The sequence below is a fragment of the Orbicella franksi genome, chromosome 9 (assembly GCF_964199315.1).
Source record: "Orbicella franksi chromosome 9, jaOrbFran1.1, whole genome shotgun sequence".
NCBI classification, from domain to species: domain Eukaryota; kingdom Metazoa; phylum Cnidaria; class Anthozoa; order Scleractinia; family Merulinidae; genus Orbicella; species Orbicella franksi.
The window spans coordinates 28,140,888-28,166,517 of NC_138153.1; the positions used below are offsets into that span (position 1 = coordinate 28,140,888).

At 36.6% G+C, this 25,630-nt stretch overlaps 2 protein-coding genes and 1 pseudogene across 4 annotated transcripts; 2 read left to right on the forward strand and 1 right to left on the reverse strand.

Annotated features, from left to right (window-relative positions):
- Positions 1 to 1,705: 1,705 nt before the first annotated feature.
- LOC145498607 (uncharacterized) lies at positions 1,706 to 4,386 on the reverse strand (annotated as a pseudogene). Its single transcript, XR_014050874.1, has 2 exons — positions 3,672 to 4,386; positions 1,706 to 3,185 (listed from the first exon to the last, which is right to left on the reverse strand). The product of XR_014050874.1 is annotated as an uncharacterized LOC145498607 (transcript).
- A 5,665-nt stretch (positions 4,387 to 10,051) lies between these two features.
- On the forward strand, positions 10,052 to 17,326 carry LOC145496503 (zeta-sarcoglycan-like). Of its 2 annotated transcripts, none has more exons than XM_081476194.1 (6): positions 10,052 to 10,826; positions 12,077 to 12,293; positions 12,727 to 12,828; positions 13,497 to 13,704; positions 14,688 to 14,884; positions 15,317 to 17,326. In XM_081476194.1, exons 2-6 carry the CDS (start codon positions 12,108 to 12,110, stop codon positions 15,482 to 15,484), a joined length of 861 nt encoding a protein of 286 aa, XP_081332320.1. In that variant the 5' UTR covers positions 10,052 to 10,826; positions 12,077 to 12,107; the 3' UTR covers positions 15,485 to 17,326. The 2 variants fall into 2 exon arrangements, with proteins under 2 accessions (XP_081332320.1, XP_081332319.1); XM_081476193.1 differs by having other exon boundaries at positions 10,052 to 10,173.
- A 752-nt stretch (positions 17,327 to 18,078) lies between these two features.
- LOC145496501 (dolichyl-diphosphooligosaccharide--protein glycosyltransferase subunit MAGT1-like) lies at positions 18,079 to 25,206 on the forward strand. Its single transcript, XM_081476191.1, has 11 exons — positions 18,079 to 18,242; positions 19,397 to 19,566; positions 19,986 to 20,103; positions 20,745 to 20,827; positions 21,135 to 21,192; positions 21,707 to 21,847; positions 21,971 to 22,060; positions 22,369 to 22,432; positions 22,788 to 22,862; positions 24,234 to 24,324; positions 24,951 to 25,206. Exons 1-11 carry the CDS (start codon positions 18,102 to 18,104, stop codon positions 24,964 to 24,966), a joined length of 1,047 nt encoding a protein of 348 aa, XP_081332317.1. The 5' UTR covers positions 18,079 to 18,101; the 3' UTR covers positions 24,967 to 25,206.
- Positions 25,207 to 25,630: the final 424 nt, after the last annotated feature.

Genomic DNA, 25,630 nt, shown 5'->3' on the forward strand with positions numbered 1-25,630 from the left:
GATAACTGGAAATTCATTTTTACATCTTTCAGCCCCGAATGCAAGTTCTGCTTTTTTCATCTAAGAACTAAGTCACGTGACGTCAGGTCGTTAATTACCCGTGATATAAAAACTGAAGGAAGTCGAAATAATCAGAATGTTGTTTGCTAAAGAGAGCATTCTAAAGCAAAAAGGAACAAGCATGATTGAGACTGAAGACTAGACTGAGACAAATTTATAATGTCCTAGCTTACCATTTCAGCCATTTGGACTTCCAGGGTTATGAAGAAGGCTCACAGCTGGAATTGTAACCATGCACTCGGGATAAACTTGAGCTGAAAACTGCAAACCCAATGGATTCTAGCCTAACCGTTCGTTAAGCCCCCAAATAAAACTTGTCTCAGACTCAGTGAATTCTTCTTTTTGCACCCTTGACTCATACTATTTCATAGTCAAACCCAGGAGTGAAACGAGAGAGACACTCTCTTCTCCGACCTGGGTTCAACCCCTTTACATTTACCAGAAGAATGATTTACTGAGTAAAAAGAGGCCAAGTCGGCCAGTGGAATCGTATTTGGGGCTGAACGACTTGCATTCGATTCTTAGCAGCAAGATTTCAATATATTCTCTGATTTCAATTAATTCGATCCTTAATTAAGTTTTTTTAAGGGATACCACCAAATGTGATATGTTAAGTATCGAATTAATTGAAATTAAGAGAATCAAGAGAAAATAAGAATACATTGAAATCGCTGCCACGTCACTGGTTTGGCGGAGCGCACGATTTTTCCGCCAAACTTCACCTCCCCCCACCCCGCGCAAATACTACTATTAATACCAATAATAATAATAATAATAATAATAATAATAATAATAATAATAAGCCATGCACATGCACATCCTTTGGGTGCAGCCGCCTTTAAATTCCCAGGTCAAACATCTTAATTTATGCCTTTCATACTTATTATTCTCCTTTCTTAGCTTAAATAGTTTTACCTTTTTTTGGTTCGCGCCTTCATCCTTAATTATTCTTGTTAATATCTCACTTTGTTATACTATTTAATGCATATTCTTTTTATATTTTTTCACTGCACAACTGACGATGGATGATGTCTCATCCGAAACATGTATTGTTTTCATTAAATAATAAACTTCAAAACCATTATGTGACTAATCAAAACAACAACAACAACAACAACAATAATGATAATAATAATAATAATAATAATAACTAAATAATGATGATAATGATAATTTTTTAAATAATAATATTTTAATTTAATAATAATAACAATAACTTTATTACAAATCATCGAATAGTTACAAAACAATAAATTATTGCAAAAATTATTAAAGTTAAGAACTATGAGAAGACTGTATAATCCTTTGTTATAAATGACATGAGAAGAAAACCAAAATAATGGCTCAGCTTCCAGAAAATGTGATAAAAACTAGGCTAAAAAAGCTTGCTTTATAAGCTTTATAAACATCGCATTAAGCATAAATAATGTCTACAAAATAATAACTACAAAAAATAAAAACACTTAATAATAATAATATAATTATAATACAAAATAATACAAAATATTATATATAATATATATAAAATATAATTATAATTATAATAATGATGATGATGATGATCATTATTATTAAGCACATTCTGCGTATTCCGATCGAGTAAACTGTATTCTTTTCGTTCTGCTATCGGGAGCAGAGAAAACGGAAAAATAATCTGTTCATTCCAAAAACGGAATAATACCTAAACGAACGCAAACACCGTCTATTTCGAGTATTCCATTCTGTAATACTCCTAAAAGAGCGCACCCGAAACTAATATTGTAAAGAATGTGTTAAGGAGTGAACTCCATGGCCTCAAAATGAAGATTACGTCTCTGGCCAACGTGGAGAGATAGTTCTTTCCGGCTTTAGTCTCACCTATCTATTTTTAGCGGAATAGAAAAAAAAAAAAAAAAAAGGTGAGGGTTGGGGAAGAAAACGGATGCCCTTTGAAGTTAAAAGGTAATTTCCAAAAGCATTTTTCGAGGGAATAAATACTGAGGGTTGTATGAAGAGGGAAAAGCACCCCGGGGACGAGGTTGTGAAATACATTTTGTTGTGAAACAAGGATTTAAAAGAAAACGAGGCATATCTGACACTCATAATACTTTAATGATCATAAGAAAAGTTTAACACTCGTTTTACCGGGTAAACAATTGTAAATGTGTATATCATTCACTGAATTCTGTTAATGCAGTTTAATCCGTCCAAAAGGGAAATTAGACTACCGCTATTGTTGGAGCCTACATTGTACCAAAAGAGCAAGGAAATGGAGATTCGTGTAAATCGAAGGACACCTTATCGACACGCTATCGAACTCTTATTAGGTTAAAATCAATTACCCCTCTGTGGGTGAGAAGTAACATTTGTTTATGCTGTCTACTAGGATCAGTTTGTGCTCTGATCTTCCTTAGATTTTCGTATCATTTCTAAAAAGCCACAATCAATTCTTGACATCACTATTATTGCTATCTTATCGTATATCTAATGTAATTCGCAAGTTCTTTGCATGGGTTATTTCACTCCTCTCTTGAGCTACTATCCAGCTTATATATTACCTTAAGCATGCGTTACTGACGCTGATGGATGAACTACGTAGAACTTGGAACACACACTCCAACAACTGAAGGGGGTTGCCAGGTTCACAGATCACTTAAAGCACACAGGGGTTTTTTTAAGCTCTTGATGACTATATGGCGGAATTTTTGGGATTGTAAGTCTGCAGTTTCGCTGCTGTCGTTATCCCCCACCAATTGGTGACTGTTTCTGTGTCCTGAAGATTATTGATGTCTGATCGCCTGTGCAGCTTGCCATCTTTAACTTGAAACAACGGAGAGTTGTTTTTTTCTTCCTGGTCAACAAACGGTATCAGATCGGTCACCTCAGCAGGGTCAAGAGTCTGGTTGGGATTTTTGTAGGCCTCGTACACCTGGTCACTGGATTTCGCAACAGCCTCTTGTGCAATCTTAAAATTACTTCCGCTCTCTTTTTTCCGCAGCATGCCGTCGCCATATGAAATCCACTTGTCTCCCCTCTTGTTTTGGACACGCAGACCATGCTTGTTGTCCTCATCGTGCATGTACTTACAGAGCAAGTGGCCAACTTTCCCCACCAGAGTCGCCTTTCCCAACTCAACTCGTGGCGTTCTACAAACAAAGAAAGTTTTACAGTGGTTTTTGAAGATCAAAATTTGATTCAAGCAAACGACTTGACTGGTTCTTGGAGAGGATACAGCTTAAAACAACGTACAAAGTAAATATTGCTGCCAAAGAAATGTTTAAAGTGAAAATAACCAACTAAGAACTAATGACACCACTTAATAATTAGTCATAACAAGTATGAAAATCGAAGCGGAAAGTATAAACTATATAAGATAAAAAGTAAGTGGTAAGAAGTAACACTCCATCATTCAAGTTTAATTTTATAATAATAATAGTAATAATAATAATGATAGTAATAATAACAATAATTATAATAACAACTATTAATAATTAATTAATTAATTTGTACTAGTTAGTTAATTAATTAATTTATTTATTTATCAGTTCATGAAGGAACAGAAGCGAATTCCCGCTTCTGTCAAGGAACAAACTATATTGCTGAAACCGTTTATTACAAACGGCGCTGTTTACCTTATGTGACCACTGGCAAAACTATCAGTGAGGAAATGGCAGGAAAACGCCTCCAACGAAAATGCTTCATGAAGAAGCATCTTGGGCTCGTCTTTATCATCCCCGCTATAGCTACCAGCCTCCCTCGCTTTGTCAATCGCTAGCTGATGACCAGTTAGGTACGCGTCTTTTGCATGAGGAAGGAAATGATCGTGGTTGTTTTCAGCCAATTTCATCATCCTGCCTAGTTTGATTGGTACACCAGCAATCCATACACCGCCAGTAATTTTGTCCCATATGCTTGCATCAACTGCCGCACCAGCCTCGCGTTCTTTCTCTAACGTGGCCAACAGCTTGTCTAACTCATTCTGTGACTCCTTCTTCGGTGTGCGTGCCAGGGTGTTGTAGGCGTCTCTGAAACGCTGGTGCCTACCAGAATCCTCTTGGTCAACATTGTTGAAAGCCGGATCGATAATTGGTTGATTCGGTAAACCATAGAAATCTCCGCTATGATTTCTTCAAACTTAATTTCTACACCATTTCGAAGCGTAAGGAGTTTTAGTTCCTCCATCTTTATATTTATCTTGCCAAGCTCCAGATGCTCATATGCTTCAAATCCTCGAAATATTTCACGTGCATCAAATCCATCATGATCAAACAATCTGGTTGTCTGATCGTCCAGACGTGCAACCAAGATCAGCCGTACTGGATGCCGCAAACGATTAACGGAACACATTTTAGTGACGTGGGTTTGACCTCAACCTATGAAGACATTATTCCTGTTAGATTAAATTTGATCAGACTGCCTTTAGCTTAAAGTGCCACTATGATGAAATTTTCGATATCCATTTCCTTATATTTTCGTACACAATAGCTCTTTCCTAGATATCTTGCCAAATTTCAATCTATTACGAACATTACACCTCGCGGTTTTTGGACCTTTATTTTCGAGAATTTACGGCCGCCATTAATTTTCCTTGTTCCAGGTCTTGGTTGAGAGTTTGAGAAAATGATGTCATTTTCTCAAAAATAGCACACGGGTGGAAATTATAATAACAATTAATGTAGAAAATTGCACGAATATATGAACGAAAGTTTTTGTTATTTTTTATGCGAATTGCTGTGTTAAATTGTTATCATAATTTCAACCCGTGTGGTATTTTTGAGAAAATGACGTCATTTTCTCCAATTTTGAAACAAGGAAAATTAAAGGCGGCCGTAAATTCTCGGAAATAAAAGTCCAAAAAACGTGAGTTGTAATGTTCGTAATGGATTGAAATTTGGCAAGAAATCTAGAAAGACCTATTCTGTACGAAAACGTAAAAAAATGGATATCGATAATTTGATCATAGTGATAGTCTTTCTAATTAACAATTAGATTACGAGCTCGAGATTTCTATTGCGTGATAGCTGATGAGGCATTTCATTTCTTATTTGCAACGATTCTTTTTTATTTGCGGCGTTTCATTTTTTATTTGCAGCTATTTTTTTAAATCTGCAGCGTGTCCCTAGTGGACCATCGTACAGAATAGATAGCAAGTAGCGTAGCCAATAAGAGAACGGCATTCGTGATAGAACGCGAGTAGATTAATACTAAATTTCCGACTGGATAAGCTTTCCAGTACTTCGAATGATTCAAATAATGCAAGCAGTGTTACTGATTCGGATCTCATTTTGTGTTATTTAAATTCTTCTAAAAAAGTAAAACAAAAAGTTGCATTCTTTTTTTTTGCTTAAGAATAACATTCGTTGTGGCAGCAACAGCTGTTTGTAAAACGCATGAACGACAGCAATAATTCACTAGCCCTCCTCCCCTCCCCGAAATGAAATTATACCGGCAAAATAAAGTTTAACTGGTCAGGTGTCTGTGAAATATTTGAAGTAGCTAAAGGCATTTAATTCCGTGTATTTTACTCGTTCGCTGGAGCGTGTGATCTCTCAATCTTGCCAGCCGGTTCTCGTAAAATTCTTTCCCTTAGATTACGCACTTTATCGAAATGTTCCATAAAAAAGCCAGAAATCTGACAGTGATGTCAGTGAGTACCTTATTTAATTGACTCTCTAAGGCCCAGTTCAGACGCCGAACTTTTCATGAGCCGAACCAAATACATTGAATTAAGTACATGAAAAGTTCGGCGTCTGAATCAGTTAAGAACGGCTATTTGAATTTGGAACGGCCCAGCCGTTCTTCCCGCCTAGCTCAGCCGGGAATTTCGGCTTTGGAACGGCTTTGATTCAGACGTCGAACTTTTCATAAGCCGAACCTAATGCATAACTTATTATAACGTATTTTACAAGCAGTTTTTACTTTGCCTGAAAATCGCTGACATTTCGATGTGTTTTGGTTTAAACTAAATAAAGTTCGGCGAATTAAGTTCGACGTCTGAATCAACAGGTGTACTTTTGATAATTTGGATCGGTCCAAAGTCGAATTAAGTTCGGCTCATGAAAAGTTCGGCGTCTGAACTGGGCCTAAGCCTGGCGAAAAAAGTTGCAGGTTCTAAGTTTTAACGGCAAATGTGAATATGTTACCTTTAGCGGACTGAACACAATAAATAGTAACAAAAATTCGGAACGCACTGAGGTTTGTTTTTGGATCATTATCATATCCACAAGAAAGTTAGAATGTGACGAGAACTCGGATGCGGAAATTCCATGTAATCAAAATGGCGGAGGTACATTCTTGAGTGTTTCTTCTTCGTCTGGAGACAACTTATTTATATTAAGGTGTCCTTTCTTAGAACCCGCTTGCGAGTTTTGACGCTTACCAACGACAGACGGCTACTGGCAGTAGGAGCCGGTTAACGGACGCAAGTTCCAAATTTCAACTTTCAAAACTTTCTGTTGATTCCAATTGAAACTGCATAATGGTTATGGCGTAGTTGTGCTCAGCCCTGGAAAGAATTTGCTTGTCCTGATGTTACAGTTTTAACATTAATGTTCAAATGGCTCATCTTAAGATCGACTCTTTCTCGCAGACGATCCTAAACAGGCGACTCTGATAAACCAAGTGCACTAAAGTCAACTGGTGGCTAAATGAACAGTCCAATATTGATATTCCATATTAGTATATACCACACAAGTGAATAGTGCTTTTTGCGCGCTCTGATTGGTTAACTCGGAGGTGATTAGCAAGTACTATTCACCTCCGAGCAGCCGGCGCCAGAGATTTTAAAATTTCCGACCGCTTTTCACACATAAAATAAAGTTTTGGTCCGCTAATTATTCAGCTTGTGTGGTATATACTAAAACAATTATTCACCTCAGTGTCGGTGAAAGTGATGGATATTTTCCTCGCCGCTTCACGGCTCGGTAAATATCCATCACTATTCACCCCCACTTCAGTGAATAATTGTTAAATATGTTGTTATTTCACCTATGTTCTTCCTTCCGGTGACATCAGTTTTAATAGGCTTATAAAATCAGTCTAGCGCAACGGAAACTTGTTGCTCATAATTTATGAAGTTGACTGAAACGTCAAATTATACCTGTACTGTAACAGTTGAGACCAAGGTACGCTTTCACTTATAACCGGCTGTTAACGCGCGCTGTTTAAACGAAAATGAAAACCAAGTAGTATAGTGGTTCAATGGTTATGACTGCAGAAGTTTAGCTATAGAAAGAGCTGAAACCAGCCATAGATCATTTTCACGAGACGTCATCTCTTTCTATAATCCAAAACTGAAGAGCCCCCAAAGTTTTTGGGCGTCTGGAAAACCCGAATAGCGAATAGCGAATAGTCGCGAATAGCGAATAGTCCCGAATAGTGCGAATAGTAGTGAACAATCGCGAAAAGCGGCGAATAGTGACGAATATAGTCGTCAATAGTCACCGTTTTCAGTAGGTCTAATATCCAGCGTTAATTAATTATCCAGCGTTAATTAATTATCCAAATAAGCAACAGAATTTCAGTGAATTTATTAACTTTTCTTCTCCGGACTCAGGCTAGTAGGTTGTCCATCGCCGACATTAAGAAAACAGAAAACACAAGGATAACCTAATAAAGACGTATTTACGCTTTTGCAGCGGTTAAAACAGATGAAATTACGTTTAGAAACACCTTTTGTCCTGATAAGCGTCTGTGTTTTTTAGCGGGAAAATCCCATCCTAAGTTGCTTTGAGGTTGACTGCGAGATACTGGGTACCCTATTTGCTACTATTTGCCACTATTTGCCACTATTTGCCACTATTCGCCACTATTCGAGACTGTTCGCCACTATTCGCACTATTCGTACTATTCGCTATTCGCTATTCGGGTTTTCCAGACACCCAAAGTTTTTATCCTTATCAGGCATAAGAGGCGGTAGATTTAAATCTGTTTGCAATTTTACAGCTCAATAGCGTGCTTCGTTTGGAAATCAGCTGAGCATTTTGAATTTCAGGGTTACGGAGGTGCTTGACACAAGGCTACGATCGAGTTTGTTGAAAAATATATACTTATCTCATGATTTTGAGCGTTTTTAGAAGTTAGAGCATTCGGAAATGTGCTTATGAAAATGTTTGTTTGCTCAGTACCTATAATCAGTCGTCTAGATAGCCAAAGTATATTAATTCCAAGGCCGGGTTGTTCGAAAGCCGGTTAACGCTAACACAGGATTAAAAGTTGAACGAAGTATTAATTTTTGTCGTATAGAAATGTTTTCCACCGCTTTACCTTATATTTTGGGTCGTTTGTGATTATTCAAACTCAAAACTGTCGGTCAAACAATATAAACAAAAAACTTCACTAAAAAGTTCCAAAAATGAAATCGAAATTCTCGCTAATCTTGGGTTAGCGTAATCGAGATTTGAACAACCCAGCTCTGATTTCCGGCCGCCATATTGGTGTACCACGGATGTACACCAACATGGCGTTTTCATACTGGGCTCTGTAAATTTCCGCGAAGCATTTCGACGAATATCTGAAGTTTGGGGAAACGCATAGGCCTAAGACTTGGAGAAGTGTCTTATTTAGTTATCTTCTATAACATCACAATTTCTTAGCTTTTTCCACTGGATGGTTTTCGATTTATTTTTTTATTGCCTGACAGTGAAAACGATCTGCAGTGAAACCTGTATTAAGCGGACCTCATATTAAGCGGACACCCTCTATTAGTGGACACCGGCTTGAGTCCCAAATTTTCATCCCATATTCACTGTACAATAAACCTGCATTCAGTGGACACCTCTGTTAAGCGAACGCGGACACCAATATTAAGCCATTTTGTTACACAAAATCTGCAATAAGTGGACACTTTAAGGCTTTTTACTTCTAAAAGCTCAGTTCAGACACCTTTAACATTAATTGTTCAGCGATGTCGTTTTAAGCTAAGTATATTAATCCAGATTGATGCATTGACTGTCTGGTGGACATTGTGCCCTGGGCAGTCTTTCATCTTACACTGTGTTACGAAAGGGTTCATAATTAACTATTATATGCTGAAACTGTTTAGAATGGACACCCTGTGTTACGGGGTACTAGTAAGGATCCCAAGGGTGTCCGCTTAATACAGGTTTCATTGTATATTATGTTTTTCTGAACAAATTTTCACATTTGCAGACTTGTAAAGCAACGTTACTCCCCATCAGCTTAATTTATCCGGACCCAATTGATGAACTAACTACGTTCTTGTTTCTGAATCATAGAGTGGTTACGCATGAACCGATGTGTAGAGATTATAAGAACTGACGTTTCGAGCGTTAGCCCTTCGTCACAGCGAATCGAGGAATTGTGGGTTGTGTATGGTTTATACACAGAATATGGAGCTAGGCTATTGGTGGTAACATGGCAAAGTGAAAAACAAGTATAAATTAATTGAATGAAAAGCGCTCGTTGATACCGTTGAGTGACGATTTGAAAGATAAACTTTTGCTCTAGATTTTTACGGCTTTCCGTAGTACCTTGATGTAGGGAAAAGCCGGAGATCGTGAAAAACGAAAAACGAAAAAAAACGTAGCCATTTCCTAGACGACTTCCAGCCACTGCACACTAATGGCTGATAGTGTTCAATGGCTCTGCCAATCAGATTACAGCATTTGCATTAGTATACCAGTAGAATTCTACTAATCTGTGATAGATAGTGAGTAGCGTAGCAGCATGCCCTTGCTAACAAAATAACGGCCGCTTCTTGGCCTTTTCGAAGTGTCTGGGAAGAGGATTTCGATAAAGTTTTGAACGACTAGTAGATTTATACTAAAACAATTGGATTATTCACTCTCAATTTCTATGCGTGATAGTTGACTCTATCACGCGATAGAAATCTCGAGCTCATAATCTAATTAAGAAATAGAAACACGATTTTTAACCAATCAGCGCGTATTTTCTTAGGGCTCTTTTCTAAATAGGTGTTGTTGGAGTTCATGAGCGGGAAGGAAACAGAAATCCCACGCATTACTTGGTAGCCTCCCCTCCAAACCACAAAATTATGAACGCTTCACTCGTTCCCTAACACTGTTTACTGTTTCTGCACAGGTAGTATATCGTCTGTGCGTTCCGTCTTCAGCTCTCAGAGAGACAGCATTTGGTCGAAAAGATTGCCTTTAGGTAAGTAGTATTCAAATTCAATGTGATGTTGTCCTTATTTTGCGTGTAGCGCCCGGAAAACGTGTGTTTACGTTCGCCATGCGACATTCCTTTCGTAGTTTGGAGCACGAATGATTTTTTTTTCTGTCATTTGTAATTACGCATATTTCACTGGAGTAGTTTGTTGAAGGAGTAATTGTTTTGCTGTACTCTGCACAGACAGGTAAAACTTGAAAAAAGCTAAAAAACAGAGCATACTATCTACTAATTTATCTGCGTTTTATCAGGGAGAGTTAATCAGAGTACTTGTTGGACGTTGGCACGATCTCTCATCGTACACGACAACTTTACAACCGCCGGAAAGCTGTCTTATCAAAATCAAAATAACGAGGGGCTTTCTTGTTCTAGCTAATAATTTTAACCTTAAGATAGAGGTAACGCCTTTCGTGGTATTATTGTCGTGATCAACTGTTTGTAAATAGTGAATTCCTGTCGGAGATATTAGCTTGGAGAAGGTGACAGAATTCGTTCATATCTCCATATCGTTTACGCCCATTAGTTAATGCGTCTTAAAATCAAAGCGCGCAGATTTCTTTGTCCTTTGTATGAGTTGCACTCCCATCGGATTCATCGCTCATGCGACCTTACATTTTTCTCTGGCTCTGTTTGCAAAGGTAACTTAGTAACTCCCTAATTGGATTACCTTTAGTTTACATGTGTCACAATTAATTTTCAAGTGTAGATGAGTGTGTTTCTGGAGATTTTTGATCAGGATAACATTTCTTCTGGTGTGTTCTACTCAAGCTGTGATTGTGACTGTAAGCTTGATATGTGAACCCCCTGTACATATAGATTTAGGGGTATCATTTCAGTTTTATAATTTGAAAAATGCTTGCTGTCTATTCAATCATGGGTATCTTGTATACAGCCGAGAATCAATTTTTTACACCAGCTCATTTGTCAAAAACAGAGTTGTTGCAAGAGAATAGAATCTTGTGGCCTATTTGATTCTGTATCTGTTGCTTCCAAGACGGAGGTGTCTTACATGAATATTTTAGAGCTTACAGTTTACACTCAGTATATTAGATTTCAATTATTGCTGAAAGCATTGTTTTGACCAATTAGTAAACTACTACATTGATGGTCATTAGTTATATTATATAGAGTCAGTGATGAACATATTGCTCATCCAGTGTTTGGCTTTTATCTTCTGGCCCAGTAGCTATAGTTTGAGACAAGCAAAATTGAAGTAGGACAGGGAAATACTTAATGTACATTCAGTACATAGCAACAAAATCTATCTTTTACCTGTAGTTGTATCCTACTTGTACTGACAGTTGCTTAAAATAGACACTAATTAATACATATCATTACTTCAGACAGTGTTTCTGCTCCGTTATACACATAGCTCAGCATTGCTTTTGGTGAAGTCTAAATGTCATATGGGTCAGGTGCTCTGAATCCTTTTTTAATAGGGAGTTTATTTAAGTGGATCTTGCAGCTTAATGGTTAGCGAGTTGCACTTCAGTTACAGGAATCTCGGTTTTAGCCCCAGCTGGTCTCATTGTGTTGTGTTCTTGAGCAATAGACACTAACTCTCATAGTATCTCTCTCCACTCAGATTTACAAATATGTAACACCAAATGCCAGTCAAGGATAAAATGATAAAGCCTTGAAGGGGCTAGGGGGTGTGGGAAGGAGATGGGTTAACTGTGTGACCTGCGATGGGCTAACTGCCCATCCTAGTTGCTTTACCTCATAGAAACCACATAAAGTTACATGTAAGTGCCCTCAGTTTTAGGGCACCAATCTCATGAAAAGTTACCATGTCAAATTATATTATTAATATATTGCACTGATTGTAATTCCTTAGTGGCTACTGATATAGACTAAAACATGTGTGTCTTTATATAATTTATGATAGGTAGGGAAAAATAAACTGAAGACTGATCAAAATGCCAGCACAAGCAACAGATGAAGTAGACTGGAATAACCAGGACCCTGCGACTGTTATTTACAAGATTGGTATATATGGCTGGAGAAAGCGATGCATCTACTTCCTTATTTTACTCATCATGGTTGTCACCATCGTCAATCTTTCTCTCGTTATTTGGGTCATGAGAGTTATGGACTTTAATTTGGTAAATATCATTGATATTCCATCATTGAAATGTTAATAGTACAATGCTAAATGAGGGTTGCAACTTCTGGGACTTCTCAGTGATCTTTTTTGTAAAACAAGATTGCTTAGTTTAATTAGAATTGAACTTGGTTTTAAGGAAATAGTTTTAACTTGTGTTGTCTAGGACACATAAATGATTATTTAGCTGTAAACTTTAAAGGGGCTCAGTCACGGTATTTTGAGTTATTTTGGCTACATAAAAATTACCTTTAAATGGTAGGAAACCAGAAGATAACAGTTTAATAAGATAGAAAAACACCAAAGACATAATGATAAACCATAAAGGAACAAGGATGGCTAAGGATGGAGAAGATTAACACGGATTACAAACAACAAATTTGAAAAATTACAATTTGTGGCTTTACTAAACATTGCTGTTGTATAATTTCCAGGATGGTATGGGTAAACTTAGAATAACTGATCAAGGTCTGAAGCACTATGGTGAAGCAGAATTTGTTGATGAATTACGTGCAAACTTGATACGACCAAGCCAGGTGAGGTATTTATACATGTATTATTGTGTAGGCCTGTACTTATGTTACCACTTAGTCCATATTAGGTCCGAAGTATTGCTTGGCCATCATTTTCAGCTCATTCTGTGAACATGCAAAAAGAATGACACCAATATGTCTCCAATTCATGTAACATATCAAACATGAAAGACCGTGTTTGACCACATTTCCAAACACTGAGAAGAGAGTTGAAAATAGCGGAGTATTTTTGATGAACTTTGGGGTGTTTGGAAATGTGGTCAAACACTGTCTTGAGTGTTTGATATATCTTCTCAATCAAAACTGGATGTAAGGAGAAAATGAAGAAATAAAATTGTAAAACTATATGCTAATTAAGATCAGATATCCAAACACTGTCATGGTCACAATTTCCTTTGTTTAAACTTGATAAATTATTAATGAGTTTGAGAAGGATGGAGCAAACTAGTCCGACAAAGTTTTAATTCATTACATTGACCCTTTTAGACCTTTGCTGATAAATTAGGCATGCATTGTCAGCAAATGCAGGAGCTAAAGTTAACTATGCTTGCATTTCTCTGGCCCTAAAAGGTTGGCCAAAATTCCACCGTTTTTCAGGCCAGTTTTCTGTACAATATTGGTGTAAAATTAGTTACCACAATATTTGCCTGATTCTTCATCTTTGTTTTCAGAACTCTGAACTTAAGCTTCAGTCCAAAGCAAATGTCACAGTTAATGCACGCTCTTCTGGAGGAAACATTACTGGTCAGCTCTTCGTAGGAAATGATGAAGTTGTGGCCAGAAATCAGAAGTTCTCTATAAAGACTGACCAAGGAAAAAACATCTTGTATGCTGACAAGGATAAAATCCACTTTGCAGCTGACAAGTTGGAGTTTTTAAGTAATTATTATTAATTTTTTTTTACTTCTTGGTCCTGATCCAGTTTTTCAATGGATGAATTATGCTATCCATGGAATAAATCACTATACAGTGGATAGGCTAAGCATAGTTTGTTTTTTCAAGACTTATCCATGAAATAGAAATTAAAATTTTATCCGGTGGATAACTTAAGAACAACCAGGTCCTCGAGTTAGTAAATTAAATTTGCATAAATTCAATTCATTGACAAGTGTGGCCTCAGATATTTGGCAGTTGTTGACTGAGCTGGAAGGAGATATGGGGGTTAAAAATACAGTTGAACTTCTGGTTACAACCACCTCTCGTAGGTGACCACCTCTCCTTGGCGACCAGTTAAATTCTGAAATACAAAAAGTTTCCAAATCAAATTGCTATTTTTGGAACCTCTTGTAAGCGAGCACCTGTTGTAAGCAACCGCAACCACTTTTAGAACTAAAAGTTTGAAATTTTCTTTTGTTTTTAACCTCCTGTAAGTGATCACTTGACAGATAATAGAACGGAAATTGAATAATAAGGTGTTGTAACATTATTGAATTCCTGGGTAGTACAAGAGATGGAAATCTCCCAATTGATAGTACCCAGTTTTTTCTTGGAATTGACTTTTCACATGAATAAAACATTTAAAACATGGGGTAAGTCTCTGCATTACCATATGCTAATGAGGCAAAATTTTCCCCAATATGGTCTAAGCTCTTGTAAGCGACCACCTCCCGTAAGTGCTTATGGGAGGTTCAACTGTATGTGACAAAGAGTACAGGTTGGCTGGGAGAGAATTAAAGTGATTGACTAGAAATTTATCAGCTAGCTGTTACTGTTTTCAATAGATTTATCATCAAATTCTCAGAAGTACACGATGAACCATTGTATGCCTTTATCTAAGAAGAATTTGTTTTTCAATCATATGTTTGCATTGTTATTACAGCAGTGAGCCCTGTGTAATGTACAGTGTACATTTGTTATTTCAGGTCCCAATGGAGCTCATTTCAGTGGTTCAGTTGAGACAGAGAGCCTGAGGGCCCCTCCCAAGAAGGACCTGAGATTGGCATCCCTGACCAGGTCCCTTCACATGGATGCTCCAGATGGCATGTCCTTCAAATCTGCTGCTGGAAGTGTGGGCATTACAAGTCTAAAGGATGTGACAATCAAGTCCATGAATGGAAAGGTATGAAGATTTCATAGCTTGTAAGGATTATAGCAGTCCAATTGCTAAATACATAACTTAGAGTACATTCTGTTGATTATAGGAAATGTGCCATTAACGTTTTACTTCCTCTGACAAAGGTTTGATGCTTGAAATGACAGCTTTACTATCTCACTATGGCAGTTAATTTACTTTTATCAAATTCTGGTTATAATAAATAGTGTTTTGCTTGCTGGTGCAGCCCAACAATTTTTACAGAAACTAATACCTTAGTTTGTAGTTTATTTTTATGACCTCATGATGCAGAAATTCACAGATGTTTTATTGTGTACTTATCACTTAAATGTAAAGAAAATGTAAGTAATTCATCTTTGAAGTAAAGAAAATAAGAATATTGTCTTTGGGAATTCCTGTATTGTTTTATACCATTTCACTGCTGATTAATGTTTTCAGGTCTTGCTGGATGCACAGCAAATTTCATTTAAAAATCTGCAAAGTGGTACTTCAAACAGTGGATCTCCGGATGGAAATGTCCGGGAAGTCTGTATTTGTGAAAATACTGGAGAATTGTTTCTGGCACCAGCTAACAGTCATTGCCAAGTCAGCAAGATTTGTGGTTGATGTGAACCAGCATGAATTTTGAAAGCTCTTAAGTCTTAACCTATTATTATTATTGGAATAGACCCAACAGTAATGGGTTGAATTTTTAGTAAGGGCTACTTGTAAAACTTGACAGGAATCTGTTAGGAAGGGTTGGCAGTCATTGACGGCAATTAGAATTGCTGTGGACTATACAGACAAACTTGATCACTTTTTCAAGTTTGGATTTGAATCCTGTTGCAACAAAAATTTTTTAGAGATTGTGGGCTCTGTTGTTTGTATTTCTTAAATTGAGGCATGCTCCTTTCCTAGTAAATAATTATTTTTAACAAAATGCTTGCAGATGATAGTGCAATATAATTTTCACATCAAATATTTGGTAGTTTTACCCTGAATGGGATGAATTTCTGATAACATTTCTCAGCTTATTTTATAACTTATTTAGAAGATATATGTAGCCATTTTGGTATCACATTTTTGTACAGTACTGTAGGGTTATAAAAAATCTCCACTTTTAATTAGTGAAAAAGAAAGTCATTATTTAAGTACAGTAGAAGAGAAGTTTTATATTCTCAAGACAGAGGTTAGTTGGCAGGTTTGGTTTATTAAATGGGGCTACTTTTGGAAAGTTTTCATGCCACCTGTAGATGAAATATTTCTTTATTTGGCTTGATGGATTTATTGCAATGTAATGATATGTTGTAATTCAGTTTAATTCTTTGCCTAAATTTTTATCACTTGTTTTTATACTTTGTGTTTTGGGTTTTGGTTGAATTGATTCTTGGTATAAATTTTATTTGCTTAATGGTAGACATTAGTATACTGCTATGTTTTGGTTGTGTCACTGTAAGTTAAGAATTAAACAGCTGAAACTGAATTTTTTTAACTCATTGTGTTCATAGTTAAGACAGTTATTTCTTCTCGGGCCATGAAGAATCTCACTGTTACCTTGAGTCTGGAAAATAAAAAAAGTGGTCTGGAAAAAGTCTGGAAAAAGTCTTTAATTCTGTCCACAAGAAAGTGTATGAACCCTGGAATATCTTAGCTTATTTTACTTAAGTTATCATAAATATTTGTATACATGCAATAGTGATGACAATATTTGATTTGGGCTAATTTGGGCTAATTACTTTTTTGTTAATTTTTTACCTGGGGGAAAATGGAGGAAAGTGTAACAATTCTTATCGTGGTAAATAATATTTTATGTTTTGCATGATAACGAGTAATTTCTTGTCTCTTTTTTAAAGAAAATACCTGTGCGACCATTCAACTTTGTACTAATGGGCTCATTAAATTTGAACAGCATTCTCAGCAACAATTTTTACTTTATATTGTCTTACACGACAGTCAAATGTGGATATTGTGAGAAAAAAGTTTTTACTTGCTTGGTGAACCTTGATATTGGCCTGACAGGGTAGTTGAATTGAGATTTTGGTGAGAAGACAATATTGAGAAAGAACTTTATAGTTCTTCTACAAGTTTGAAAGGCTTAAGTGCCTCAGCAAGTATTTTCTTTTTCTGCATAATCTTTAGAAAGGCAAGTGAGCCGGCCAAAAAATGTTGTAAGTACAGGCTTATGTTTACCCTACTGACAGTTTAATATATTTTAAAATTTGATAACAAGGCAAGTTTTATGTTACTGTTTTTGCTACCCTTTAAGAGGATGCCAACGCAAAATGTGAGTTCCTCTTAGCTGCCTGAATTTGATTGTACACTATCAAGGCAGACGTCAATGCTTAGTTGGTGATTTTCTTTATACTCTGATCACTGGCTGTCTTGGTAGTGTATTTGGTAGTTAGATTTAAATCACTTCTGAATTTAGGGATGAAAATGTGCACTCAGTATGTTTTGAAGCTTGTAACAACTGCATTTTTCTGGTAACATAACCGAATCATTAAACTGTTGGATATTTTGGTATCTTTGGGTATTTTTTTCTCTTTCATCGCAAATATTGTAGGAAAACTTCTTCACAGTGGCTGAAATGAAAAAGCTATGAAAGAGAGGGATTGTTAAGGGATAAAAGAATACATTGCCAGGAGACCATTCATCAATGCCCTAAATTAATGAGAGGTTGAAGAGGGCTGGGTTTTATTGCCCATTTCTTAGTAGCCTGTGAACAGGTTCTCTGGTCGAGGATGGGGTGAAGAGAAAGCAGGAAGGAAGAGGACAGGAGAGAGAGGATGCGCCAGCTCCCACCCCATTCCCTTATCGGCCACTTCACTCTCAGAAAGAAGCCTTTTTGGCCCTTGCAGCCACAGTCAGACCCTTCCAGTCAGAGCCTGGCACCTGTTCACCAGCTACTCTCTTAGTGGCACCCACAGCAGTCGGGAGGGTTGGGGGAACTCAACAGAGTTCTATGCAGGGAGGCTCAGCCACGAGATCCAAACCCCTGTTTTATATACCATTTTTGACAACCTTCCATAGAAAATGGAACCCCTCTCGCATAACTACAGTACGCTTTTTACCGACCCAAGAGATCTTTTTATGCAAAATAGGTCCACTAAAACAATTTTCCCCAATTAAAAAATCCAAATTGTCAATTTCAAACCCCCAAAAGGCCTTCGTCCTTTTAAACACCAAAGTGGATTTCTTTAACCGTAATGCGTGACAACATTTCTCCCTTCCCCACCCTACAAAAATGGATCTTTACGTATTCATCAGACAGGGATCTGGGTACTACCATCGAAGCTCCAACATGGCAGCTCGCGGTTGGTTGTTTTTTATGCTCCTTATGTTCTGCTTTTCCCTTGGTCATGGAAAGAAAAAAGTCACGAAAGAGGTACAGAACTACTCTTTCAAATTATTTTTAAAATTACTCTATTAAGAACTGAAATTTTGCTTGAACTGCACATTGTTGTCAATGTTGATTGACCGAGAAAATCGACTTTCATTGTCAAGCTTAGAGTTTGTGCTGCTGAATAGGTACAATGAGCTCTTTTCTTCAATCTGGCTCCCAGTTTCGGGAATTTGTTTTTAGATTCATCAGTGGGCTACTCTGTTAAAATCTACGGCCTTGTTTCTCGGCAAATAATATTCTATTGTGAAACTGTCAAATTTCTGAATGCTTTTCATACTTACCCATTCAATTTCCTTTGTAATTTTCCTTGCCTATTTGAGCTTGGTGTATGTCATTTGCAGACTGCAGACCGCAGAATGTAGACTTTTTAACTTTATATCATATTCTCAAGTATTCCCATTTCCATTACAGAGAGCTAACGGTAAACAGGCTAATCTGAGTGATATTCTGGATTTAAACCAGAACGCTATTTTGGCCAAATGTAGTCTATAGTCTGCAGTCTCCAAATGTCATACACCGATTTGAGCTGCTCTATCTTAAACCTGGAATAATATAATCGTGTATTAGGATCAACTTCAAATTTCTATTTTTTAATAGTTATATGACAATTTCTTTCATTCTTCATTTTTTGTATCCCATGTTTGGGCTTTGGTAGACTATCAACTGTCCAAGTAGACAACATAGCAGGTGAAAGAACCAAACAAATATCAAGCGTTACAATCCGTCAAATATTTTCACTTGTGCATGATTGGTCTAAACGTGTCACATGACTGAATATGCCCCAGCTAAAACTGGGGAATATCTGAATGATATTCCCCAATTTTCAAAACTGCCCCTGTTGCAAAAATATTTGAAGGATAATAAACACGATAGCCTCCATTTGATGCAAAAATGTGCTCGGACATTTGTCCTTGGACATTATCACAGTTTTCCTTGAGCTACACTCTTGGAAAGCTGTTTGCTTCTCGGAACAGATAGTAAATATCCTAGCATATTTTTTGTACCAAATGGAGGCTATTGTTTATGTACCTGGCATAGATCATGAAGTAGATGATGATTTCCATTGGTAGCCGGCCTAATTTTACAACCCTGAATCAGCATGCATTCCAGTTTAATTATTGCTCATGATATTCTAGTCACTGTTGGATACTCGAGTCAAACAGCTCATGGATTGGAACCAAAGGAAGCCTGTTATAAGATTAAATGGAGATAAATACAGAACCTATTTGAGAGCGTCGCCAAGGAATTATTCAGTTATTCTTATGCTCACAGCTCTTGCACCACACAGACAATGTACCATTTGTAGGTAAGATTCACTGAATCATTGCTAACTAAGGTAAGAATGTAAGCTGGGGGTAAAAAAAAATGGAAAGTTACTGGTACTCTTATATTAACCAACATCATTATTGTCACCTTCATCATTAATCATTGCATACCGTAGAGAAGTATTATCATCTTTTCATTTGTTTCACTGTTGTGTGTTTAAGAAGATATTTTCTTAAACCCTTAATGTCCTAAATGTACCTAACCCATGACTGAAAGAGACAAACTGTTCACGGAATGTTCTTCAAATATTTTGTTGACAGCACACAGGAGTAAACGAGAGCACATGAGATCGAGTGGCTGATTAATTAAGAGTATAGCTGAGTTTGAACTCTTTGACCTGCATTCTTATTTGCTTAATCCTCGATGTAAAACACATCCATCTCTACTCTTTTATTACAGAGAAGCTAACAATGAGTTCACAATCCTCGCCAACTCCTGGAGGTATTCGCAGCAGTACTCCAACAAAGTGTTTTTTGCAGTGGTTGATTTTGATGAGGGTCCAGATGTATTTAATGCGGTAAGATGATATTTGTGTTACTTAACTGTTTATTTTGTGGAAACACCTATTACTATTAATATTGGTTTTGTCTTAAATTGATTTTTATTCTTGGTTTGGAAGTTTTCAGCCAGCCTGATTTTTGCTATCCTTTGTCTCATCTGCATTATCGTAATCTGAAATGATGAAATAGATTTTATTTAGAAAAAATATCACTTATTGGAAAAGGTGTATTGTATAACCAGGAACAAAATTCATATTTACTGCACTGTATTTGCAAAATCATAAATGAGCACTAATAAAATTGCCATTTAATTGTATCACATAATAGTGAAATCAAAAAATTGATGATATTAATATTATATAATTATAAGGATGAAGTATGCATAAAATTGTACAACCAGAAGAAAATAAAGGAAAGAAAAATAGGGAGGTACCTTTAGTTATTGATTGGGAAATAACCTTCTCCCAGGACTACTGATTAAAGGAAAATATTACATGCAGATAACACTGTTTTGGCAGTTGCTTTGCTCTTGCTTTTGTAAGATAAATTATTTCAAGGATTCACAGAGTATCAAAAATGAGGGATTGTTAATGATAAAACGACTTACATTTTAGATCTTATCTTAGACTCCTGTTTTCTTGTGATTGTTTATTCACAGCTGAGGTTAAATTCTGCACCAATGTTCATGCACTTCCCACCAAAGGGAAAACCTAAGAAGGCAGACACTTATGATATTCAAAGGTATGAGACTTTACTTTTACAAGACTAAGTATTATATTTTTTTGGCAAGCAAGGCCATCCCCATGATCCTCTCTCTAGTGGGTTGGCTGGTTAGTTAAAAAAAGATAGAGAAGAGAAATATTAGCAAATAAAAAAACAAAGGGGGGAGAAACATTTCCAAGAAGCTTCATTTTCAAACGGTAACAGTTACAAAATTTACACAATGTATTTTCTATGATGAGCTGATTGAAATAAGCTTATTATTATAAGCTTGTGTGGTTTTTGTATTAACTTGTTACATGTACGATTTTGCTTGATTTCTTTGTAGAATGGGTTTCTCTGCTGAACAGTTGGCAAGATGGGTTGCAGAACGCACTGATGTTAATGTATGTGGACTGTTTTTATGTAGTAGTCACTTCAGAAGAGATACATTATGAATGTTCTTTATCATCAAGGGGGTGCCATCGTCAGCTAGACTTTTCAAAGTTATGTTTATGATGGCAACGGCCAAAGGTGTATTTTTACTGATGGAAACCTAACAGTTTTTTTTGGTAAAAGGTACTATACAAGTACACTGAAACTTAAAAGTGGTGTAATAATGAATTACTCATGCACAAGGCTGTACCATCAGATTGAAAATGTCGGGCCATGTTATTGAATTTCATTATCCTATCTAGGAAAAGTCACTAAACTATGTACAATTTGCTTTCCTTTAGCAATTCACAGGCTGGATATTTTCATTTTGATGTGGTACGGGTAGTTTATGTGGGAGTGAAGGAACTTGGTCATATAATTTAAACTCTGCTCTGACCAAAAAAGCATCTGGTAGATGTAATCAAAAACAACAACACCTGTATCTAAGTTAATCAAAGTTAATAATGCTTGTTATCTTTTGTGTAGGTCAGGATATTCCGTCCCCCCAATTACATGGGCGCTGTGATAATGGGCTTGCTGGTTGTTTTGATTGGTGGACTGCTCTATGTGCGACGTAAAAACTTGGAATTCCTGTATAACAAGACCTACTGGGCAATTGGAGCCCTGGTATGTATAGACGGATTAAACATTGAAAACCTGTTCTTTGAGTTTTGTATTATTGCAGTTTATTAGGTTCACAAAATCAGATGACAGTGTGCAATTACCATTTATTTTTTTTGTTCCTTCAAGTGTGTAGTGTTTGCCATGACATCTGGTCAGATGTGGAACCACATTCGCGGACCACCTTATGCGCACAAAAATCCACAAACAGGACAAGTGGTTAGTCAGATATTATCGTTTTACAGATGTTGAAGATTGGCAACAAAACCAGTTATTCAATTCTGATTAACCAGAAGTTTATAAATTATATTTAATAACTATAATTTACCAGAAATTACAGTCCAGGAAAGTTTTGTACAGTTTTAACTTCATTCTTTCCTACTCAGTCCAGAATAATAAAGGTCACTGTCATCCAATAATAATTTTAATTTTAACCTTCAGTGAGAATGTACATCAGCAGATGTACTGGTTAATGAAATGTAGAGTTCATCACCATCGATACTAATATATGTATTGCTTTTTATCAGAGTTACATTCATGGAAGCAGTCAGGCTCAATTTGTGGCTGAAACCCACATTGTCATTGTTCTCAGTATCCTTTTATTACATATTAAAATTTTTATATTGGCTGACTTAGGCAGTGGAGGAAGGAGGGAAAAATACTGAAGCCACTTTGCCACTTTGCTCTCTTCGTATAACAAAGTAAGATAGAAGAGAAAATGAAAGCTGACTAGTAAATTCTCTCTCATTTATTCAATAAGTGGATATATGAAAAGAATTTGAAATTGAAACAATAGTTGGCAATTAAAATGTAGTTGTAGTCATCATACAAAACTTTATTCAGGAAACTTTCATTACTTTTTGAAAAGAAAAGAAAGGTTTCTTTGTGAAGTTTTAAGGGACATTATATAAAATTTTATGTATCACTCCTTAACTGGAACTCAAAGATGCTCTTTATGTTGCTGGTATGATTCTTCTCAATGAGAAGGCACTTGAAGTCAAGGAGGTTGGAAAACGTAGAAGTGAGTGTTGATATGCTTCTTCTAGTCTGTCCACAGACCTTCTATTTTGTTTGAGCTCATCAAGATTGCAAATAAAAGTATTAACTGCGTGGTATTTGAAAAAGTATGAACACAAGGGGGTGGCCAAGGGGAAAGGCAAAAATAGTCTTTGTGCCAGCTTCGCGGCTGCTCTTGCGCTCTGCACTCACTCTTGTGTGTGAGCGATGCAGTGTACTCAAAGAAAAATAACTTGTAGCAAAATAAATTAATAAATGTCTGTGGACAGACTAATGTTTTTATGCAGGGTATAGCATTCATGTAATCAACCAGTGTTCATCCAAATCTTCCCTAAAAACAAATCAGAGAGAACAGTTAAGAAAGTCATATGTACGAAGTTCTGCTCTCCTAAAAAAAAATTGTGTCCAAAAATGAAAAAGAGAAGAGATGTGTGATAAAATGGTGATGGTGACATGAGTACTCTCAGAGCGATCATGCTATTTATGACTGGAAAATAAGAACCAGAACTCATTGAGTACGTCACTGTGACAACAATCTGCAAAGTTGCTTTCTATCTGGGGTTTATCTCACTCTTCTAAACTCATTTAAACAGAGGAAATCATGACCATGACGGTGTTTGAATATCTGATATTAATTAGCATAAATCTTTATGATTTTATTTCTCTGTTTTCTCCTTAGTTTTAGTTTCGATTGAGAAGATATAATTATCAAACACTCAAGACAGTGTTTGACCACATTTCCAAACACTGAAGTTCGTCAAAAATACTTCGCTGCGTGTCGTATTTTCGGGTGTGTTCCTTTGGGGTGATCTGGATCAGGATTAATGATCTAAGATCTGTCTGGATCATGGTGCATCAAAAGAACCAATGAATCCATTCTGGTCATGGATTCATCGGTTTCTTTCACTGATGCACCATGATCCAGACAGATCTTGGATAACTGATCCTGATCCAGATCACCCTAAAGGAATGCAGCCTTCAACTCTCTTCTCAGTGTTTGGAAATGTGGTCACACACGGTCTTTTGTGTTTGACATATATTACAACAAGTTCTTAGGTTTTCACTTCCATTTTGCTCTCTGTTGTCGTGTTTAACATGTATTGGCTGGCTTTGGTCAAAACGACCTTGTGCAGGAATCTCGATTATGCTCAGATCATGATTTGTGTAATATTGAACTGTTTGATCTTGACTCTTTTCATAATAGAACAATACACAATGACAATTACTAGGATATGTCGTAGCCCACTGTGAATGCAGTGTTACGGGGGGACTTCATTTTCTGAATGAGAACGTCAGTTCTTGGATATCTGCATGCACATTGTCACAGAGGCAGCTGTCTAAGTTGTGTTTAATTACCATTTCTCTCCACTTTCAGTTGTAGTTATGGTTGGTTTGGGTCTGGTGGTGCTGTTCTTTAGCTTGCTGTTGTCTGTGTTTCGTTCCAAGTACCATGGATATCCATACAGGTAAAATATAGTTGATTCATTTTCTTCATGCATACACCACTGGGCAAAGATTGCTGAAGAAAAACTGACACGCAATGGAAACAAACAAAACAAAACAAGCAAGGAAGCAAAATAAGAACCTTTATAAACCTTTTCTTTGTGATAGAGAAAGTTACCTTGAATTTTTTTGTAACTTTGAATAGCCATATGTGGGTACAGCTACCCAGGTGAGTGGGTGCTTAACAGCTATTCTCTCAACAACTTTGATTTTAATGCATCTACATTTTGGTGGGGAAAAAAATCTACATTTTGGCGGGATAAAATGGTGGGATTTGACAATTGTCTTTATTCTCATCACCTGATCACATAACATTGTATTGATATTGTACTGAGAGATTAGGTGTTGACCATTCATGGCCATCATATATAAGCCTCTGTAGTTCAAGGTTTAGATAATGCTACCCACAGGATAAATCACTTCCCAGTTGACAGCATGGTTGGTTTTGTTGACACTGAACCAAACGCATATTACCGGTAAGCAAAGCATAATATGCTATCCATTATGCCCAACCTTTGAACAACCTAAGCCTTGAGTTTGGGTTATAAATCCTCTTCCAACTGCATTGTACTTTTTTCCTGTTTGCCAGTTTTCTCATCAAGTGAAGTCAAGACACCATTCTGGCAGGGATTTTACCCAACTAGTGCTTCAGTACAGGATGAATTAATTTTTTTTTGCTCCCTTAAATAACTTAAGTGTAACCACTAACTACACATAGTGCTGTAAACAAGTATATGTAGGCTATATCCTAGGTTCTTTTGAAATTTCTTATTCTAAACAGTTTTGTCTCTAAACTTGTGTTGTGAAATAAAAATAACATTTGGTCTCCACTTGTGATTGTCTCATTTATTAACCCCCTGAATGAATAATTATATGACGTACTCGGTATGTCATGAATTTTGTCCCTGAGGTGCCTGTATGATGTACTGAGTACGTCAAAATTTGAAGAGATCTAGTCAAAACTCCTAGCACAGCGGAAACAACTTTCATTGGCACCTGAGATTTGTAGGTTTTTCAACAGACTTTTAATTTCCCAATTCTGTGATGTCATATGGATATAAAATTACGTCAACTCAGTGAAATTAACTGCATTGAAGAGACACTTACAAAAAGAATGTGCACATGTCCATAGTTTATGTGAAAAAGCTTATGGCATGTGAAGGTTTTACTAGGCACCCATTTTTAGTGAAAATGGTGCGGCACACAGCGTGAACATGGTCAGGCACTCATTCACAAGGTGCTAATATGTATTATCTGTACAACCTCAAG

Excerpts from the sequence above, each read along its gene's own strand:
- LOC145496503 (XM_081476194.1), top strand. The coding sequence starts at position 12,108 with ATGCCAGCACAAGCAACAGATGAAGTAGACTGGAATAACCAGGACCCT. Across the intron at positions 12,829-13,496 it reads ACTTGATACGACCAAGCCAG|AACTCTGAACTTAAGCTTCA; the intron begins GTGAGGTATTTA and ends CTTTGTTTTCAG. Across the intron at positions 13,705-14,687 it reads TGACAAGTTGGAGTTTTTAA|GTCCCAATGGAGCTCATTTC; the intron begins GTAATTATTATT and ends TTGTTATTTCAG.
- LOC145496501 (XM_081476191.1), top strand. The coding sequence starts at position 18,102 with ATGGATCTTTACGTATTCATCAGACAGGGATCTGGGTACTACCATCGA. Across the intron at positions 22,433-22,787 it reads CCACATTGTCATTGTTCTCA|ATGCTCTTTATGTTGCTGGT; the intron begins GTATCCTTTTAT and ends TGGAACTCAAAG. Across the intron at positions 22,863-24,233 it reads GGAGGTTGGAAAACGTAGAA|TTGTAGTTATGGTTGGTTTG; the intron begins GTGAGTGTTGAT and ends CTCCACTTTCAG.